The following is a 20,469-nucleotide window of genomic DNA, read 5'->3' as shown; positions in this document are numbered from 1 at the left end:
GCAAGACTTGATGCCACGCCTAACCTCTGACTCATCTCATGCTTTATTTAAGCCCAACACGCTCCACTGGTTTTGCATTAGGTATTTATTGCTCTGATCATGGGGATATTCGTTTGAACGCCATCAACTCCACATTTCCCAGTTCTTCACCAGCCTTCTCACATCGGCACCACCATACGGCACCGGCTCCAACGCGCCCTCAAACTGCGTTAAGTGCCCGTCCGCACACGCGGAGAAACTGACCTTCAACTGCTGCTGCAGGTAAAACTCATCATACTGTGCATTCATGGCGTCTGCCAGGCTGGCCACGTCGCCCTGCGGGTGCAGCGTCTCCCAGGGCCGGGAACAGGCACGGCCCTTACAACTCTTGAGCGTGAGCAGAAGCGCATCGAGACGAGCGGTCAGCTTGGTGCTGTTGTAACCCGAAATGCTGCCGGATTGGGCGTAAAGGTTGGTCATCTGGAACGGGTCCGTCTATACGTGGTCGGGAATCAGTATCAAGCTTCACATTACGGGATAGCCGAAATGGGAACGGAGAAAAAAGTGCGCCTGCTCACTGTGAGATCGAACAGCTCGTGCTCGTTGGTGCACCAGACCGTGTACGAGAGATCGTAGGCGTCGGCGATTACCCGGACATGTTTGTAGGTGTTATTATATAAAACTGAGAATCAAATTAGCATCCTACCGACGTGGTTTTACAAAGCGGCAAGGCAAGAGACGTGGACGAAAGGATCGAGTGAGACGCACCACCGGATATCCAGTTGGGGAGGGTTCCCTCCGTGATGCCCGTGCCCCAGTACTCCACGTTGACGTGCTCCGACTTGGCCGTGAGCTGCTGTTGTAACTCGGTGGTGACGGGAATCGGCTCGCCATCAAAGTCATCATGCAGCGTGATATTCGCCAGCTGGAACAGGGTCGGGACAATATCCGTGTGGGTGGTGGAATAATTGTAAGTTGCGCCCTTGGCTACTCCTGGACCTCGGACAACAAACGGCACATTTATGTCTTCTTCGATGTTGCAGGTCTTTCCCGGAGCCAGGCGGTGCTGGCCCAAGTGAAACCCGTTGTCCGATGTGTAGATGATATACGTGTTGGCCAGGACATCCGGGTGGGCCGACAACTTGGTCACGACGGACTCAACGAGCTCATCGATGGATTGGAGCGACTGGATGCGGCGGCGGTAGAACAGATCTATGTATTCTATTTCTGTAGCATTGAGCTCAGGTAGCGAGGACAGGTAGCTAGCGCCTCCGCTCTATTGCTACACGTGAGTTTGTAGGTTTCCGTGGGGCTAATCATGACTCCACTTACTCGCAGTTTATTGAAGGAAGCGGTTCGTGGCGCGGTGATGTTGGGAAATAAGTCCTTGTGTCTGTCTGCTGGCGTTGGCAGCTGAAAAACGCCGGACGCTGATGGCTGCATTTCCGCGTGCGGGCCGATAGGAGTAACTCCCACAAAAAAGGGGCTGTCTGCGGCAATGGCTGTATCCAAGAATTCCAGTGCCGAACTGGCCACCACGTCGGTCGAATAGTTACCAGGCAGATACCGGTAAGTCTCGTTGTTGCGGCTCATTGACGAGTTGTAATACCAATACGTCTGAGGATCGATGAGGACTACGTCAAACTCGGTCAATCGTCCATGTTCTGGGGTTGGTTGGGCTGGCGTACTTACAGTCAGTCTCTGTCCAACCCGCAGGATACGGATTGTTGTACGTCTCAACTTTAAAGCCATTCATCAGTTTCCCCGTGTAATACGTATTATAACCGGCCTCCTGCAGCCAGACCGGTAAATACTTTTCATGCAGCCCATTATTGATGAATTGTTCATACCCGCCATACGGTAGCGCCACGTCGGTAACGTTGGTGTTGTGAGCCGCCTTACCCGTTAACAATGACACTCTCGAAGGGCAACACAGCGAAACGGTGCAGTAGTGCTTGTTGAACGTCGTACCCTCGTCCGTGAGGTGCTTCTTAATCAAAGGCTGGTAGTCAAGGGAGCTGAGATGCAGGTCCTGGTCGTCAGTCATGATGAAGACGAAGTTAGGTTTGGTGCTAGCAGCGACGCAGAAGCCTGTGTTTGCCATCGCCAAGCCCACAAGGGCAATCCTCTTGAGTGAAGTCATCGTCGTGAGTATAGGCTGCCTGATGGTGAAGAAAGGAGTAACGCCTCGAGGCTCAGGAGAAACCTAGTCGAGGGGAGTTCACGTCTTTTTTATGTCCCATCGCTTAAGTTGATGCCCAGTGCACACTATCGGTTGCAGCATTTGTTTACATAGTAAGTCCCAAAATTGCATCCGCCTTACAACGGCAGAACTCGTGTCATTTTAGATCGGAGACGCGCGGTCTAGCCGAGTTTTCTTCGACTCCCGATCACATCATCGTCAGGGACCGGGGTAGGCTACAAGATTGACTTCGGGCTTTGGTCACTGCTGATTGTCGGTCTAGAACTGGGTATAATACATGATTATGGGCTATAATAGCTGATAAATTAGATAACTAAGCATATAAGCTATTACCAACACGATATATCTATATTCAGGTTAGAGAGCCTAATGACCTTCTCATTAAAACTTTACAATGATAAACGACGTAAAGAAACTTCCGGGTAAGTAAACTACAAAGTTTGGTTGTCACTGTACTGAGTCGGATCTTGAGATGCTCTGGATTCAGGTAAATAACCCCACATTGGATTCCCCACAACACAAATTGACCGCCAAGCACCTCATCTGACCCTGGCATGTTGCAATTCCATTTCCACGGCCGGTGCATCCGCGGCTGAGTTACCGCCCCTGGACTTGCTTGCAAATCCATTATCATGATTGGTTTATGTTATTCGACGGACGTGACCTGCAGCTCGTTCGGGCACGCCTTCGCTCGGCACAAGATGATTTCCTGACTCCTACTAGTGTTGGATGTAGCTGGCAAGGGGTCCAGTAGATGCCTAAATAAAATTAGCTGTTGAACTGTAGAATTGGTGGACTGAGGTCACGGTGAGGTATACCTGAGATACTTTAGTGCTCCCCCTTACAGTCACAAATACTACCCTTCTTCACCTTCCTATTGAAACGGGGTCAGGCGGTCAGTAGGATATACCTACCACCTAACACACTGAACAGACGGCTCCAGTGCCAACAGATCTATCTGTTGGTCTGATCAGACGAAGATCGTGGTACTAGTAATAAGAGCGAAGCTCTTATACGTCTGGTGCGCGAGTTGGTCGGATGTGCCTCTGATACTCATATCGTGATAATAGGATCTCGAACGTAAAGATAAGCTGAATAACTAAAATAACTAAATAACTGACTGAAAAGCGAAGGTGAAGATATAGATAAGAAGGAGATGATGATATGAAGATGAGGATGATGATGCGTGAAGATGGAGGACTCGTGTCCTACTCTGCTTCTGTGCCTCTTAAAGAAGAGAAAATAAACTTTCTCCTAGCCCCGTTGTAACGAAACCTCTAATAGTCTAGCTGCGTAAAGCACTAAAGAGTCTGTAAGGGTTTGTGCTAGTAAGTAAGTCCTGCTGCGGAGTCCTCAAGCAATAATATCGGGGTTTAACGTATGGAGTATAGGGCTCTGGGTAACTGAAGTATTCAAGTAGGGTAACTGGGAATAGAGTCGTCAAGGCAGTTTGCCTCACCAATGGGTTAGATTGATGCTTAGATTGATCACTGAAGTAGAGACTGTCTATCTATGAAATGCCTGGGAGTCCTGTCCCTTATATACTCATCTCTCCTTCACTGATCCCCACTTGGATATGTTGGTTGTCCAACATATCCAATCCCTCTTATTTCTTCTGGATCATTTGGATATGTTGGACATATCCACCTCCGTGGGTCACGTGACCTATCGGTCCTTTCCTTCCTCCGATGCGGGGTCCCGTGATCCTAGCGTCTGTATCCACCTGGCCTGCCAACGGGCCTGTAATGTTGGTTCAGGGCCAACGGTTCGTAACACCCGTAACCTATTTCCCTGATGTCCGGCCTTACCCCGTTACACTATATATCGGGAATGATACTTGTTAAGCCTAAACCGCCTAAGCTTAACGAGTAGTACCTGTGCAATCGCACCGGAATCCTATTACATTAAGTAGGCGGTATTAACGAGACTTATACTTAATATTGAGGGATTCAGTCCTCTATGGATGACCCTGCGTAGATCCTGTGTTGATTGATCTATCTATGTGCTCTGTTGTGTGTTGTGTGTAGCTATTTTATCTAACGTACCCCACGGTCCAATTGAATGTCACGACCTGGGTTGCATCGCATTGGTAGAGACCTCGATTAGGTGCTATCGACGAAGATTCTACTCTAAGGAGCGAAGGAAAGAAGATGACAACTTAGGTTTGAGGGAGCGCGACTAAGTCATCCACGCTTGGCGGGGCTCCTACAAGGGTTATGATTGGCTTCCCATCTGACACTGCCATGGCAGGTGTTCCAGCTGTAAGTCACCTGGTTGTAGTGAGTCTGCGAGGGTTGACCTTCACAATATACTTATTATTTTTACCCCCACACTCATCTCATGTCCTTCAGCCCCTCGATGTTGGGGTGTTCTCAGCTATGAAAACGGCATATCGCGAGGAGGTCGGGGTTTTAACCCTATTAACTGATTCAGCACCTATCGGCAAGCGGAATTTTATGCGCTGTTACGCCAGAGCACGCCAGAGGGCTCTAACGGCTCAAAATATCAAGTCTGGTTGGCGTACAAGTGGTCTATGGCCCCTAAATGTCGCTAGGCCCCTTACTAGCCCTCTTCTGCGTGAAAATAGCAACCGCACACGTCACCAAGGACCAGACATTCTTATTACAACCCAGCAAGTCCAGAAAACGCTCCAGACGCCTTCAGAGGGCAATGTTGTATGGTCAACGCCAAAGAAGGGCGTAGATATAGAGCGCCAGTTTAGGGAGTTCAATCGACTCCAACAAACTAACATGACTACACAACGCCAGCTATTTAGAAAGATGAAAAAAGGGTTTGATGAGAAGGATTATCTAATAGTAAGCGCAGAATTACAAATTGAGGGCTTGAAACAGCGATTGGAGCTTATGAAGCCACGGAAAAAAAAGAAGGTGCAAATAAGTCCAAACGCGAAATTCGCAAGGATTGAGGACGTACGGCGGATAAGGGAAGTATCTAATGAAGCTCTTGTTGATGATTCGGGTTCAGAAATATCTAATGTATCTACTGTCGAAAGCGATTGTATAGTTGTTCAGAATTGAATTTATGGTGGTTGTTTGAAATTGCAGTGTTATTCGTGGTGTTTTGTTTTATAGGGTGTCGGAATGAGGGGGGTGTCGGAATGGGGGTGAAATACGTTACTTCAGTTACCTAAGTGTCACGCCGCGCCAGGGATTGCAATCCTTGCCACTACGCCACCGTACCAGATGTCTTCACCAAAAGAGACCAATACCAAAGTCCTGCCCGAGGTCACTCGGTTGAGTAAGCTTTGCTGGGGACCAAGGTAAACCGGCCTGGCAACCATCGAATTCTACACTCATCACAAATCGTACTGATCGTATCCATCGGTCTTTGCACTGTCACTGCAAAGATTGATCGAACCTTCCGGACTTTGCACTGTCAATGCAAAACAGATTGTCGTGGTGTAGCCAAATCAACGACAAAGACGTCATTGCGAGCATTCTACACTTATCAATACGTTGAACCCCTATTATATTACTAAAGGATACCGCAGAAGGACGCACTTACTAGTATAAACCCTTACAAGACTCTTTAGTAGTTTACGTACCTAGACTATTAGAGGTTTCGTTATAATATTGTAAGACTAATTCTTAAGGAACCTAGGTTAGGCGGGAGCGTCCGATATCTCTTTAGCTAGGCCGGATCCGGAGTTTTGCCGGATCGGGGCCGAAACCTCGACAGTTTATCAGCTGAGGCCGACCCGCTATACCGACTCTGTAACGAGGATACCACACGTCTCACAATATAATAGTCAGGTAGTGCAAAGGGTAGCTAGAAGTAGGCCAGTGTATGGGTGCGTATATTGCAAGACTGATTCTTGAAGAATCTAAACTAGGTGCGAGCGTCTCGAGTTCTCCTCTTAAGCTGGGCGGTTCCGGGGTTCTACCGGATCGGGGGCGAATCCCTCCCGACTCAGCTTGTCAGCTGAGACCGGCCCGCCACAACGGCTCTTTCCTTACAGACTCCTACTTATAACTATCCCCCCTTCCAAACTTGGTACCCCTCTCCTTTTCGGGTCTCTCCTTCCCTTACTAGGTACGGCGAGAAAATAGTACATATAGGACTAGTAGGTTGTAAATATTTGTGCGGCCACCCCCGCAACGGGAGGTTGATGGTGTACAATGATAAGAAGATCACGTTCTGTACCATGAGTGGAAATAGGATGACTAACACTGCGATACGCTGACCCGTGTCTATCTAAGTACATATACTCTGTACAGCCAGCAAACCGATTAGTGGCCCACAAGTTACAACCGTGCCCCTTTGAAACCTCTTAGCATTCAGTAAATAAAACTCCTACATTTTCGTCAGTACCGCTTCCTCTCCTTCCCGTGCAAGTTCACTTGCCATAAGCAAATCACACTTTTGGCCTCACACCACTTCTTGACGTCGCCGGGGCTAACCTCGCCGTCATATCCCACCCGCGTCAACTCCCCACTGTTCAACCAAGCAGCCAATTCTTCGAGTACAATGGGATCGTACAGGAGCATTTTCTCATGCCACGAGGGGCTCGTGGGGTCCTTTGACCGGGGAGCTGATTTAATTGCCTTGGTAATGTACGCAGAGAGCTCCTGTGTTTGGGATGCCGTGGCATCATTAGAGCCGGGCGCAGGGTCCAGTAAACTCAGCGACATGTCGGCATCAACAACCTCGGATATAGACAGGTCTAAAGGTGGGGGTGAAGAAAAGAGTTGGTTGGGGGAAGTCTGCGGCGACGGGGACAGATGGGCCTCGTCCTCCGAATCCATGATTTCTATCACCTTCTGCTTTGGCTTTTTGCGTCTGCTAAGAGTAGCTGGAGCTGGAGCCTCAAAGGTATCGATAATGGAAGCAGCTGCCTTTGGACTAGTAAGCCAAGCGCTGTTGGCTGTATTAATGGAGTCGTCTCTTGACTGAGCACTTGGTTTCTTTGGCGATGATTTCACCGCCAATGTCGCTTTTGCTTTCGGTTTCGGTTTCGTTTTTGTAGTTTTGGAAGATGGTGACGTGGTTGCTCGAGTGTCCTTTCTCGGCCTACCGCGCGGCTTCCTCGCCAGCTCTGCAGTGGCTATTGGCGCTGCGGCAGTCTGCTGCTTTTTCAGACAAGTGTTAACTTGGGCGCTCGAGGCCGCAGACGTTGACATGGTTGCCACTCGGGTGCTGGATTCCACCCTCGAAATCTGTGGGTGCTGGCTTTCCCAACATTGGTCAAGCAATGCGATCATAGCTTGACGCTTTTTGACTGCCTTAAACCCGAAAGACGTAATCTTCTTGGCAAGCTGCACATCTGTGAATAGTTCGTAGTTGGGACGAGGGGTGCTTGCCATTTCGGTGATGGAAGACACAGACGCATCTGAGAGCGTGCCGCTCGGTAGAGACGGTTTGGAGCTGGGGTCAGCCTTTTTGACATGAGTGACATGAGGGTAGTCGAGGTCGATCTCGTTGATGTCGATAAAGCCGTCCGAATAGGGAAGAGGAGAGGCCGCTGGGGAACCGGATAATCCAAGATCGAGGTCATTATTGTCAGGGAATTTATCTGACACGGGACGATCAATCTCGTTGGGGGCAGACTCGCCAGATATAGAAGCTGCCGACGCATCAACCAAGTCGGCCAGTTCCACATTGAGTAGTTCACCATTGCGGTCCCGTGAACCAGCGTTCCAAAGACCCGTTTTGTTGGTAGCTCGGAGAGCAGGTGAACTGACAAATGGATCATCCTGGTCAATTTGATTGGAAGCTTGTATGGCCATTTGCAAGTCTCGCAAGGCGGTCGGGGATTCCTCCAGGACTAGTTGACTCGATGTGCCAAACACGAAGTCTTGACTGCGTGATGTTTTCAAAGCCGTAGATGGGGAGAGGAGGATCGGCTGTTCGACGGTGCCTGTCTTCTTCTTCGTCTTCCTCGGCTTAACCGCAGGTTTCTTTGGTTGGTTGGCTTTGAAATCCATGAGAGCCGATTGATGCTCAACCAGAGCCTTAACGGCGCCATCCGAGTCGAAATAGTTGAGTAGGGACTCCTTGGTGCCTGGAGCAAGCAGGTCAATTTCTGGCACAGCGTAGGGTGCAGTTGCCAGTTCAGTGATTGTACGAGTCTTCTTCTTGATGGCGGAGACTTTTTTGGGCGATGTTTCTCTTGGAGGCTTGTTATTGCCCGTCAAAATCATGTCAAGACGCTTGCGCTTTCCCAGCACATCAGCGACTGGCTCGCCTGACTGGGCGGAAGATGGACCGGGTGAGCATTTCTCGCTGTCTTTGCAAGCATACGTGTCGTATAAATTTGAAAATATATCTTTCGATACGGCTGCTATTCGTGAAGGCGAGGTAATCTCTCGGGTATCTGATTCGGATCCAAGTATTTCAGCCTGGTCTTCCGGAGGTGGTGTCCAGTCGTTGCGCCTTGCCATGGCCGCTTCTTGTAGGCCACAAATCTCTTCCCCGGTAACTGGTGACCATTTTTTCTTCTGTTCAGGCTTCGAGATATGTCTAGAGACATTCTCGGTGTGTTTCTTTTTCGCCGCCTTGTCTTTCACAGCCGGCTTCCTCGCTCGGCCCTTGGGCAATTCCGACTGTGTTTCGTCTCCATGGGTCGTTTTGTGTCTGCTATCAGATATGTTCTTGAACTTTTGCCACGGCTTTTCCTGCGGGGATGATGCGATCTCGATGGGGGAACTCGTTTTCTTGGTTAGCTCCTTTTCGATGTCGTTTGCAGCTTGTGACTTGACGCGCTTTCGGACAGGTTTGGTCTTGCGCGGTGGCGAATACGCGATTTGCTCGGTCTCTATATCGATCTCAGGAGCTTCGCGTAAGAGGTTGACAGCAGTCGTGAACGTGCTCCGCGCCACAGTCGGCATGGGGGTGGCATTACTGCCGGTGCGCAGAGGGGGCGCTTTTTGGGGACTTTTTCGAAATATGTCGATAAGGGAGGGAAGGTCCGGGGAGGAAGAGTGAATAGCGTTATCGAATCGCACAGGTCTCGCTGGGGAGGACATGCAGACTTCGGAAGTGGATATTCTGGTCGGGGCGAGTGGTCGGGATTTGAATCGAAACGGTATGCACGCGGCGCATCGTCGTGAAAGGAGGTTGAATGTTGAGAGGGTAATCGCGGAGGAAAGTGTCAGCAACGTGGCACACTCGTTCTAGTGTGTCATGTGCCGCATTCTTTCTATATGTTGGTTATGATGATTTGGGAAAGATGCCTTTGTGCTTGAATACACAATCCGCTTCTGTTTTTTTATTGCAACGGAGTCGTTGATGTCAACAAGGACATAAATAGTATGCCTGTCCAATCTCACTTGTACCAACAAGATTGGACAAAAAGGAGGGGCTAACCGCTTTCCTCTCACGCCAAAGTTCCACGAAGTCACTTGACCATAGAACTTGGCAATTCTTATTGTAACCGACGAATTGCCGGACCAAACCCCACCACAACCGGAAGGCACGTTAAACTTTTCGAGGGGGTCAAAATTGGCCAGAAGGTGCAAGTTCGACCGCTTCACCTGACGCAAAAATCTCTCCTCACGACCGACTGATCCACGACTGCAATCTCTGCACCCTTTGCAAAGCTCTCGTCCAGAATAACTTCCACACCGCCGCCAAAATGGAGAACGACCGCCATGAGATCGTGGACCTGTATGTTTTGCCCTCTGCCCCGGGCTGCAATTCCGATTGATGTTGCCTTGCGTAGACGCTTGAGAGCTGTCCACTTACTGCGTCCCATTTCAAGCGCAACCGCCAGAGTCCCGAACCAACAGCAACGCTGACAATCTCCTTCTAGCTACGTCCCGCGCAAGTGCAGCGCCACCAACCGCATCATCAAGGCCAAGGACCACGCTTCCGTCCAGATCTCCATCGCCAAGGTCGACGAGAACGGCCGTGCCGTCCAGGGCGAGAACCACACCTACGCCCTCTGCGGTTTCGTGCGCGCCATGGGAGAGAGCGATGATGCCCTGAACCGTCTGGCCCAGCGCGATGGTCTCGTCAAGAACGTCTGGAGCGGTGTGCGATAAGTGCATGTCGTGAAGGATGGGGCAATGGTGAGTTGCATACGACAGGTGCAAGTGGCGCAACGAGACAATGCTGACTCTAAACGCAGACGAACAGGCTCGGTGTTCAGGGTATTGGGCAGGGGGACATATGGATGGACGCCACGACATGGGGCACAGCATGGCAGGGAATGGCGAGGGTTCACACTTGATTTGCATCGTTGGTCGTTTAGATCCGTCAACCCACGCTCACATTTCCGAACGAAATTATAAACCCCGATTACTACCACCTGATATGGCGTCCCGACGTCCCCGGCAATGTGACGAATGCACACCGGCTAGCAAAGCCTTCTCGCGTCCACCTACGAGTGATCCCATGACCGAGGAGTTTGGGACTACCTCGATAGTCTCCGTGCCGTAGATTAACAAAGGCCTTGAAAAAACTCTGATGCTCGAGTCGTGCACCATGGTACAGATACGGGCTGGACATATTTCATTATGAAGCTATTTCATGAAGGTAGGCGAGTCCGGGTCCAACGTACATCGAGCGTGGCAAATTGCTATTCATGTTGGTAGTCACAGGCGGTTCTACTGCGACCTGATCAAGCGCAAGTTGGCTGGATTTTGGGGCAGAACTGCGATACCTGGAGTAAAGCTCAGTGAAATACAGCGACACACATACGAGACCACATTCAGATGATTTTGTTTCGCAAAATTAAATGCCAGGACTCAACAATCCCACGTCATACCAACCATGGCAATTGCCCTTTTATCAAGGGATCGTGGCCGGGAGGTGAAACAGCGCCTCTTGGTGATGTTCCTCGTCTGCTCCTACGTTGCTCCTGTCTGCTTCAGTATCTGGCTGTGAAATATAATAATTCACGAAAGACAGTAGTGTCCGACTTAGGGAGCATAAAACACGAACTGAAGCATTCTTCGCTAGCAACATGACTAGTTTAGGGTGAGACAATGTTCGAAGTCTTGGCTTGGTACTCGATCCTGCAGCTCGCAGCAAGCTACATCTGATCTAAACTTCATGAGGCTAGCTCCCGAGTGCTCCACATGGCACATTGCAGATCCATTTAGCTGCAATTCGATCTCAGCCATAGCATGACGCACAAGACATCGATACAAAGAAGTCCATGCTCGCGAGACTCGTGAGGACAAGAGGTATGAAATTCTAGATCTGGCACTCATTTTCTCCAAGATTCTACGTGTCACCTCCTCACGTTTGTTCTTTGACGCGAGTGTCTGTCTTGAGCACACGCATTTCAATTCTCAATTTACCCGGTACGAATCGTTTCCTACCTCAACCGTTCTCCGCTGGCCATTCGCACTTACAATGCCACCTAAGCGCACCTTCAAACGCAAAGCTGCGACCCCAGCTGGTGACAACGACGGGACGTCGAGCAAGAAGCTGAAGCTCGAGAATGTGAAACCCAGCATGTCTATTTCCCTGCGTGAACCGCATCCGTTTTCCGTTCAAGCAGAGGACCATGGCATTGTGCTGCGCAAGTACTATCCGCACGAGATGAGCAATGCGCGCGCGCTGGCCTACAACAATAACCAGATCCCGCGGCCCATCGAGTCTCTTCTTGGCGCACTCGAGCACACAGCCGAATCGCGGAACGGGATTGACGTCAAAGATGCCGTCGTTCACTGGTTCAAGATGGATCTGCGAACCCACGACAACCGCGCGCTGTCCCTGGCGAGCGAAAAGGCGAAAGACGCCGGCGTTCCACTCATTGGGCTGTATGTAGTCAGTCCCCAAGACTTTGAAGCTCATTTGACAGCTCCTGTCCGTGTCGACTTTGTCATGCGCACGCTGCAAGTCCTGAAACATGACCTTGCGAAGCTCAACGTCCCACTGCATGTCGAGACGGTGGAAAAACGCAAGGAGATACCTAAGCGCATTCTTGAGTTCCTGGATGAGTGGGGCGCCAATCACATGTTCGCCAACATGGAGTACGAGGTCGATGAACTGCGGCGGGAAGCCAAGATGGTGCACTTGTGCGCTGAGAGGGGCATTGCCTTTGAAGTCGTGCATGATACTTGCGTCGTGCCCCCAGGCGCGTTGCAAAGCGGGAGTGGGAAGCAGTATTCGGTCTATTCTCCGTGGTTCCGAGCGTGGCTTGCGCATATCCACACGAATCCAGACTTACTTACTCTCTTCAAGGCGCCACCCACGTTTTCGCCCGCGGCGAGGGCTAAGGTTGCTGTGCTCTTTGACTGCGAAATGCCCCAGGTACCGGAGTCCAAGAGGCTCTCAGAAGAAGATGCCCAGCGGCTGCATGCTTTCTGGCCTGCAGGGGAACACGAAGCCATGGACCGGTTGGAGAAGTTCTGCCAGGAGAAAATTGGGAAATACCATCAGCGGCGCAATGTTCCGTCAGAGGCAGGCACGTCAAGTCTTTCGGTGCATCTTGCGACGGGGACATTGAGTGCTAGGACCGCAGTACTATATGCGAGGAATCGGAACAAGGTCAAGAAGCTGGACGCCGGCATTGAAGGTGTACAGACTTGGATTAGTGAGGTTGCCTGGCGGGACTTCTACAAGCATGTGTTGGTCAACTGGCCATATGTGTGGTAAGTAACAATTGCGCTGGCGCCGAATTCGCAGTTCTAAATAGGAAAATGGTGAATAACCCATCTCATCACAGCATGAACAAACCTTTCAAACCTGAATACTCGAACATCACCTGGTCCTACAATGCGTCTCACTTCGCCGCCTGGAGCCAAGGCCGAACTGGCTTCCCCGTCATCGACGCTGCCATGCGCCAAATGGCCCACATGGGCTGGATGCATAACCGATGCCGCATGATTGTCGCCTCGTTTCTGGCCAAAGACCTCCTAATCGACTGGCGCATGGGCGAGCGCTTCTTCATGGAAAACCTGATTGATGGCGACTTCGCGAGCAACAATGGCGGCTGGGGGTTCAGCGCCAGCGTCGGCGTGGATCCGCAGCCGTACTTCCGCATCTTCAATCCGCTGCTGCAGAGCGAGAAGTTTGACCCCAACGGAGAGTATATCAAGAAATGGATACCGGAGCTCAAAGGGATGACTAACAAGGAAGTTCACGACCCGTACGGGAGAGGGGCCGGGGCTAAGGCAAGGAAGGCGGGGTATCCTGAAAGGATAGTGGAGCACAAAGACGCGAGGGCGAGGGCGTTGGCCGTATACAAGGAGGGACTGGAGAGAGACAAGACGTAATGCCGGGGCTGCACTGGAGGTAAGGCTACCGATTAAAGTTGTCCTGAGGATTGTTATGTAACAGGTAATAATCCAGCCAACTACCCTAGCGCATACGAGATCATGGGCGGTTCCTCACACCGGCAGCGCTTTTGGCCGAATCCCGCTTCCGGAGCCGATGCCATGCCCACACCGATAATGGTCGATCTCTTATCGGCATTCCCATGCTCAATTATTCAATTGTAATTCCAACCTCGACTCATGCGTCCGACCGGCTATCGTTTTGTATTTGAACTGTGGAGTACCAGGTTATATGATATGCGCTGAGCACCTAAAAAACTTCTCAAAGACTGACACTTCGTTTCGACAAATCCCCCACAAATCAGCAGTGGCCCAGCAATCGAAGATGGGTAGAACCCTGCTTCCCAAACAGTGACTGCAGCTCCAGTTTGTTGTTAGAATACTTATTTAACCATTCTATCTCTTAAACTGAAGATGCGAACGGTACCAGAGATATGGCGCAAACATTCGATTGGCTGTGTCAAATCCGCAGCTCTCGTTTGAAGTATTTCTAGACCAAACAATTGGTCATTTCGCTTCTTTGGGCTTGTTCTTGGTTTGGTTGATGTAACCATCCAGGATCGTCCTTGCTCGCTTTCGAGGGGTACTCGCTGGCTGTAGTATTGGATGCTAGGACTACAGCCTACTCATGAGATAACGGCGAGCTAGGGACTTGGCACTTGCAGGCAAGCCAAGTATACATGCCATTTAAAACACACACGGTGCCCGGCCAGTTCATCAACGTCTCCCCATATCGGCTTGTCTTTGAGATTGCTTATTATGACGGCATCTCTCTTCGAACTGGTGTCAATTTGTTTACGCCATGGAAACCCCCGCGAAGATCAGCGCCACAATGCCTGAAAACGGCGGCAGCGTGCTCGATGAGAAGGATAGCCGCGACTTTGTGTCGGAGCCCAAGACGGCGCACAACTTCCATGTCGCTCAGGATGTCGAACTGGCGAACGGCCATTTGGCTGAGCTTGAGGTCGACATGGGCCGCATCTTGGCCAAGGACGAGGCCGAGGGCGACTGGGACGCCGACACCAGTCCGTTTCCCCAAGTGCGCGCCGTCGTGCCCGAGACGGACGATACGGCCATTCCCGTGAATACCTTTCGGGCATGGTTTCTAGGTATTGTGCGCCACCACACCACACTCCAAGTTGGCAATTCCGCCGTCATTCCATCTGACTAATGCCCTCCCTCAGGTCTTCGTCTTTCTCGGGGCTGGCGTCAACCAGTTCTTCTCGCTCCGATATCCTGGTGTACGCATCGTGTCACTCGTCGCAGAATTGCTGGCCTATCCCATCGGCGTCGCGCTCGCCAACTTCCTGCCCATTAGTCGCTGGAATCCCGATCGCCACTTCAACATCAAGGAGCATGCCCTCGTCACCATCATGAGCAATGTTTCGTTCGGTATCGGATCCGCAGACGCGACCAACCTCATCCAGGCCGCCAGGTTCTATGGCATCCCCATCCCGACCGGCTTCTCCGTCATGGTCGTCCTGTGCTGCCAGCTGTTGGGCTACGGCGTTGCTGGCCTCACGTCTCGCTGGCTTGTCGAGCCGGCCACCATGATTTGGCCCGGTGTGCTAAGCAACATTGCTCTGCTTAGCTCGCTGCACTCGCGTGCCAATGCTGTCGCTAATGGCTGGAGAATAAGCCGCATCAAGTTCTTCATGGTTGTTGGCGGTGCTGCCTTTGTGTGGTACTGGTTCCCCGGCCTCATCTTCACTGGCTTGAGCTACTTCACGTGGATCTGTTGGATCGTGCCCGACAATCTGGCCGTCAACCAGGTCTTTGGCATGGTGACGGGCATGGGGCTCTTCCCGCTGACGTTTGACTGGTCCATGGTGGCGTACAACACGAACCCGCTGCTCAGTCCTCACTGGGCGGCCGCCAACGTCTTCGTCGGCTTTGCCTTCTTTTTCTGGGTCATCACGCCTGCGTTGTACTATACAAACACCTGGTTCACTTCGTACCTGCCATACTGCACGGCTGACGTATACGACCGATTTGGGCAGCTGTACAACTCTACCGAGGTCTTGACCAACAACCAGTTCGACCAGGAAAAGTACTCGGCGTACTCGCCACCCTACTTACCAGCAACATTTGCATTTGTTTATGGCCTCTCGTTTGCATCCATCACCAGCGTTCTGTCGCACGTCTACTTCTTCCACTGGGAGGAAATCACCCATGCCCTCCGTGGCACCGGCAAGCTCGACATTCACTCGCGCCTGATGAAGTCATACAGAAAAGTGCCGTGGTGGTGGTGGGTGTCAGTCATCGTCGTCGTCATGGGCATGTCTATCGCCATGACCGAGGTCTACCACACCGGACTCCCCGTGTACGGCATCTTCCTGGCGCTCATTATCCCAGCCATCTACATGATCCCCTGCGGCATGATCCAGGGCATCACCAACGTCGACGCCAACCAGATCAACGTGCTGTCCGAGTTCATCGGCGGCTACATGTTCCAGGGCAAGCCCATCGCCAACATCCTCTTCAAGATCATCTCCACCGACGTGGTGGGCCAGGGCCTGTACTTCGCCGCCGACATGAAGCTGGGCCACTACCTCAAGATTCCCCTGCGCACCCTGTTCTTCGCCCAGGGTTTGGCCACTATTCTCGGCGCCCTTACCCAGACGGGCGTCACTCTTTGGATGCTGGGCAACGTTCCCGGCATCTGTTCTGAGGACCAGCCCAATGGCTTCTCCTGCCCCAGAGGCCGCACCGTTTGGTCCTCATCCGTCATCTGGGGTCTGGTCGGCCCCGCACGCCTCTACTCGGTCGGCATGATCTACAGCGGCCTGCTGCACTTCTTCTGGATCGGCCTCATCCTCCCGCCCATCACCTGGTTCATCTGGAAGAAGACGGGCAATGAGTTCGTGCGCAAGATCAATTGGCCCCTCATCTTCGTGGGCACATACAATGTGCCTCCGGCGACGGGAATCAACTACTCGTCGTGGTATATAGTCAACCTTGTATTTAACAAGATTCTGTACCGCAGATTCTACGCCTGGTGGACAAAGTACAACTACATTCTTGCAGCGGCATTGGACACGGGGCTTGCCCTGAGCGGCATCCTCATTTTCTTCGCCGTCACGTACGGGCCGCGCGTGCAATTTCCGGATTGGTGGGGGAACACCGTATGGCAAAACACTGCCGATGGGTTGGGTACGCCATGGTTACAGATGCCGGATGTGGGGTATTTTGGGGCCGCTAATGGTACTTGGACATGAGAGAAAGGTGTAATGGTAACGGAGAAACCTTGGCGTAATTGGATACAGCACGGCTGGGCGTATTAGATTACTGTACCTGTATTATGTATGTATGTTTCCTCGTGGTGTGAATCGGCTTGGCCTCTGAAGAAGCAGACGACCCATGATAATATATATAAGATCGTGTCGCTATGAAGTAGCCACATTCACATTCGATGGATTGGACATATACCAACTGTACCAGCTATTATGTGATGTGAACAGAAAGCCGGACCACATAAGTTGGTATCGGTCAGGCTTCGGGAATTTCTGAGAGTGCAGTCATCTGTAAGCTCGAGGACATGATGAGATACGCTGCATCGAATGCCGCCTTGCTTAATCTACACTTAAGCAGGCAAAGCCGCAATGCATTAGGGAATTATTTTGGTTGAAGCAAGCTTGACTTGCTCCTTGATAACAAATGGGCAGAGTGTGGCATTTGGTAGCTTATGCGGCCTTGCAAACACAGCTTGCACGGCATGTGGATTGAGCTTAACTATTACAGGAATCGTAGACCGAAACAGCCGGATGTGATCTCTTCTCAGAGTGCTTAATCGAAGGGGCAGTCAAGGCTGTGGACAAACCAAGTCGACCATCCAAATTTTTCGCCATCATAGCCAGGAATCGGCTCCTGTACACAAAGCAGTTCCGGAATTATGACCCTCATCCATAGGGCAGCACAAGATAGTTTCTTGTCCATGATGGTGTGCCCCACGATAAATAGCGTCGTAATACTTCAGTCTGCGGCTCTTGTAAGAGACAAGTGATGGTTTCCGGCCCTGGTTACATCTATTCTAGCCCCAGACCAACAGTTGGAAGTGTCTTTGTTGTTACTGCGATTATGCAGAAATGCGAACCGCTTCCCTTTATTATCAGAGGGAGAAATAAAACAAGGACTGGCGGCCAACAACTTGAGATGCTGCCAGTGGCATGGAATTACGGTAGCAGTGGGTGAGTACTTTAATGCCGTCAGCCGACCACTAATGTTGCATATAATCCATGCACGGCTTTGTACAGCCTCCATGGATCCATCTGAAGTTCCTCTAAGCAGTTCCGTGTTGGAGTCACAAGAGCCATGCAGATCATAACCGACACATTATGACACAGATCTGTCTATTCATTATCGCTGAATGCAGTCAAACATGAATATTATGCTTCAGCAGCCAGTCGGGTTAGTGAACACCAATTCAGATAAAGACTGGAGTAGTGTAGACTGACGCCATTACAAAAGTACGCAGCAACATGCGCATCTATGTACTTTCAGCATGACTTAGTGCTGTCATCACGAACCTTATTTTGGGATAGAAATGACCAGAGCTTCCTCCAAAGCCCGATGGACAGATGAGTTACCGATGGCAGCTAGAATCTACTCTCAGAGTTTCTCCGTAGCGCAAGTTTCGGCTGCGGATGCAGAAGAGAGATTCGTCAGGTTATGTATCTAGAAGTGGTAAATGACTCGAATTCCGCACGTTTAATTCCAATCCCGCACCAGATCTCTCTCCAGTGTGCTCAATCAATGTCACTTGCGTCAGCGTTAACAGAAATGATAAATGAGATAACCCTCAGTGAGTATTTCTCAGTAAAGTCAATAGATGTCTTGGACCAGAGCATACCATTGGGGGAATTGATAGATCAAAGTTGAAGTACTCAGTTGCGTAACGTTTGAGAGTATCAGATACAACGGTACTAGTAACAGCGAATGACATAGAGCCTCGCCGGCAAGACTAACTACACCCAGAGACCCGTATCGCATGAATTCCAATTGAAAACAAAAATGAGCCATCAAGGCAACGTGCCAGATAGAATCAGCTAGTTACCCGAACATAGTGGTCCAATCCGGTACTCTGTTGAATCCCGCTGCCAGAACATTACTACATCTTGCTTAGTGCAGATGCTGTAGCATTTGATCCTGTGGCCTGTGCAGCCACGGCGTTGGTGCAGTTTCCAGGTGCGAAAGCAGCCGCTGTCTGGTCGAACGAGGCTGTAAAGGTACCCACCTGTCCTTGAGCGATTCCTTGAATGGCGGCTGGGAGCTTGGACACAGTCGCATCGACCAAAGCCTGCGCTGTGGCACCGAAGTCTTTTGTCTGAGAGCCGATAACATCGCAGAGCCCAGCAGCTTCAAACGTAGGCTTCTTCCTGTATTATCACCGTTGATCAGAAACTGCCAGTAGGGTAGATTGACAAACGAGGTCGACAAGACTTACGCAACGATGTCAGCTACAAGAGTGTTGCCCTGATCCTGAATGGGCGCTAGTGTTTGTTGGAGAGTAAGCGCCTCGTTGATGGTTATGGGTTGAGATGCTTGGATCTTCTGGGTGCCTACAACAGGTTCACCAGTCAGTCACCATTCCACTCGGAGACGATTTACGCAACGACAAGGGTGCGAATAGATACACAATTGTGAGTCTTCCCATCACCTTTGTTTCCATCTTGAAGTGTGGTTTCGAAGCAGAATCAAAATTGAGTGCGCTCACCCTGTTTCAGCATGTCGCTTAGTCCAAGAGCGTCAGTGGCCAACGTATTGAAGTCCTTTCCGTCAAACGCCTTGATGGAGGCGTCGAGTTTCGTCAATTTTGTACCGATTCCCTGAATCACAGTCTGGATGGTTTGCACATCCCGCCTCACGAGAAATCCAGCGGAGACCGACAAGGTCACGAAAGAAAGTATCAGCAGAAACTTCATATTGGCTGTCGATGTTTTTGACTGAGTGGTGGTGCGAAATAATGCAATAGAGGAATGAGAGGATTTGAAAAGGTGATTTGAGCCATTCTTATGTCATGTGCTATGGCACTACAGTTGTTGAAGGGACAAGCTATGATGGTTGTCATGGAAGGTTACGTGAGCTAAGGCCAAACACAACCACATCTATGTCCCAAAAGGGGATTTTATTGAGGTGACCTCTAACGTCTAAATTATCTGTCAACCAATCGATTGGGCTCGCCCATAAGATAGCCGATGTACTTTCCTGTTTAGTCGATCCATAACCTGTAAGCCACTACCAGCCAATCTCATGAAATAGGGCTTAACTGTAGCTTAGAAGACGACCCAAATGTTGAGCCCATCTATGATTGGTACACGACTCGCTTACTTTTCGATCGTAATATATGAAACACTACACAGTGGCACAGCTTTCAGGCTCAAAGTTTCTACTGTTCATCTGCGGAGGTTGTTGCGAGCCTCATCGGATGAATATTAAAGTGGCAGCAACATGTTAATCAGCTGCCCTTGCAACTTCCAGCAGATGTGACGCTTACAATATAAGTTAAGATTATGAGGCTGTGTTCACAACCTGGAGTCATCTATGCTACTTTTACGGCATTGTAGTGGAATAATGACTAGACTCGAGGCTTAGCTCCGAGTATAAGCCCAAGGTCATGACGATAAGGTTTATCGGTAGCAGGATCAGTGAGATAGCCTCTACTGCAATTAGCACTAAACTTCCTACTCCAATCAGCTTATGTCGATTCAGATTCTGTAGATCATGTAGTATGAATAGAAAGTACATGGGTCGCGTGGGAGTTAAATGTCGTTGTAGCCATCGGCTAACGATTATCGAAGTAAATAGAACCGTATATAATAAACCATGCAATAATGTTTCTATCATAATGTAGTACTTCATTTGTTTCTACAGGTATCAGGGGTACAGACCGGGCCCCTTCTAGGCTGAAACGCGGGGGATAAACTTCATACGAATCGTGTATATTCACTCGAGCTATTAACTAGCTTGAAACCAATTTCCTCAAATGCACTGCACGAGATGATCGGGATATTACAAAGAAGTATACACATAGGTGTATTT

The 20,469-nt window shown here is 50.4% G+C and overlaps 6 protein-coding genes across 6 annotated transcripts; 3 read left to right on the top strand and 3 right to left on the bottom strand.

The window, feature by feature from the left end:
- Nucleotides 1-123: 123 nt before the first annotated feature.
- Nucleotides 124-2,122, bottom strand: BCR38DRAFT_490839 (arylsulfatase precursor; the record flags this gene model as incomplete). Its single annotated transcript, XM_040864575.1, has 5 exons — nt 124-474; nt 558-661; nt 748-1,255; nt 1,312-1,613; nt 1,672-2,122. The coding sequence occupies 5 exons, from the start codon at nt 2,120-2,122 to the stop codon at nt 124-126; spliced, it is 1,716 nt and encodes a 571-aa protein (XP_040709787.1).
- Nucleotides 2,123-6,333: 4,211 nt separating this feature from the next.
- BCR38DRAFT_451711 (uncharacterized protein) lies at nt 6,334-9,489 on the bottom strand. The gene has a single exon (XM_040861478.1). It carries the CDS (start codon nt 9,166-9,168, stop codon nt 6,508-6,510), a length of 2,661 nt encoding a protein of 886 aa, XP_040709786.1. The 5' UTR covers nt 9,169-9,489; the 3' UTR covers nt 6,334-6,507.
- A 68-nt stretch (nt 9,490-9,557) lies between these two features.
- Nucleotides 9,558-10,347, top strand: BCR38DRAFT_121193 (ribosomal protein S21e). Its single transcript, XM_040853474.1, has 3 exons — nt 9,558-9,808; nt 9,954-10,212; nt 10,272-10,347. Exons 1-2 carry the CDS (start codon nt 9,777-9,779, stop codon nt 10,183-10,185), a joined length of 264 nt encoding a protein of 87 aa, XP_040709785.1. The 5' UTR covers nt 9,558-9,776; the 3' UTR covers nt 10,186-10,212; nt 10,272-10,347.
- Nucleotides 10,348-11,308: 961 nt separating this feature from the next.
- On the top strand, nt 11,309-13,593 carry BCR38DRAFT_121245 (DNA photolyase, FAD-binding/Cryptochrome). Its single transcript, XM_040853475.1, has 2 exons — nt 11,309-12,747; nt 12,822-13,593. Exons 1-2 carry the CDS (start codon nt 11,504-11,506, stop codon nt 13,369-13,371), a joined length of 1,794 nt encoding a protein of 597 aa, XP_040709784.1. The 5' UTR covers nt 11,309-11,503; the 3' UTR covers nt 13,372-13,593.
- A 265-nt stretch (nt 13,594-13,858) lies between these two features.
- BCR38DRAFT_451696 (OPT family small oligopeptide transporter) lies at nt 13,859-16,947 on the top strand. Its single transcript, XM_040861477.1, has 2 exons — nt 13,859-14,545; nt 14,616-16,947. The coding sequence occupies exons 1-2, from the start codon at nt 14,234-14,236 to the stop codon at nt 16,647-16,649; spliced, it is 2,346 nt and encodes a 781-aa protein (XP_040709783.1). The 5' UTR covers nt 13,859-14,233; the 3' UTR covers nt 16,650-16,947.
- Nucleotides 16,948-18,538: 1,591 nt separating this feature from the next.
- Nucleotides 18,539-19,352, bottom strand: BCR38DRAFT_490834 (hydrophobic surface binding protein A-domain-containing protein; the record flags this gene model as incomplete). Its single annotated transcript, XM_040864574.1, has 3 exons — nt 18,539-18,806; nt 18,875-18,989; nt 19,145-19,352. The coding sequence occupies 3 exons, from the start codon at nt 19,350-19,352 to the stop codon at nt 18,539-18,541; spliced, it is 591 nt and encodes a 196-aa protein (XP_040709782.1).
- Nucleotides 19,353-20,469: the final 1,117 nt, after the last annotated feature.

The sequence above is a fragment of the Pseudomassariella vexata genome (assembly GCF_002105095.1).
Source record: "Pseudomassariella vexata strain CBS 129021 chromosome Unknown BCR38scaffold_25, whole genome shotgun sequence".
NCBI classification, from domain to species: domain Eukaryota; kingdom Fungi; phylum Ascomycota; class Sordariomycetes; order Amphisphaeriales; family Pseudomassariaceae; genus Pseudomassariella; species Pseudomassariella vexata.
Note: the sequence above shows the minus strand (reverse complement) of the source record. Positions and strands in the feature narration are given on the sequence as shown.

What these genes read in the sequence shown, in the direction of transcription:
- BCR38DRAFT_451711 (XM_040861478.1), bottom strand. Translation starts at nt 9,168, where the DNA reads ATGTCCTCCCCAGCGAGACCTGTGCGATTCGATAACGCTATTCACTCT.
- BCR38DRAFT_121193 (XM_040853474.1), top strand. Translation starts at nt 9,777, where the DNA reads ATGGAGAACGACCGCCATGAGATCGTGGACCT. An exon ending in CGCCATGAGATCGTGGACCT is followed by an intron (nt 9,809 to 9,953) that starts GTATGTTTTGCC and finishes ATCTCCTTCTAG; the next exon opens with CTACGTCCCGCGCAAGTGCA.
- BCR38DRAFT_121245 (XM_040853475.1), top strand. Translation starts at nt 11,504, where the DNA reads ATGCCACCTAAGCGCACCTTCAAACGCAAAGCTGCGACCCCAGCTGGT. An exon ending in GTCAACTGGCCATATGTGTG is followed by an intron (nt 12,748 to 12,821) that starts GTAAGTAACAAT and finishes ATCTCATCACAG; the next exon opens with CATGAACAAACCTTTCAAAC.
- BCR38DRAFT_451696 (XM_040861477.1), top strand. Translation starts at nt 14,234, where the DNA reads ATGGAAACCCCCGCGAAGATCAGCGCCACAATGCCTGAAAACGGCGGC. An exon ending in GGGCATGGTTTCTAGGTATT is followed by an intron (nt 14,546 to 14,615) that starts GTGCGCCACCAC and finishes GCCCTCCCTCAG; the next exon opens with GTCTTCGTCTTTCTCGGGGC.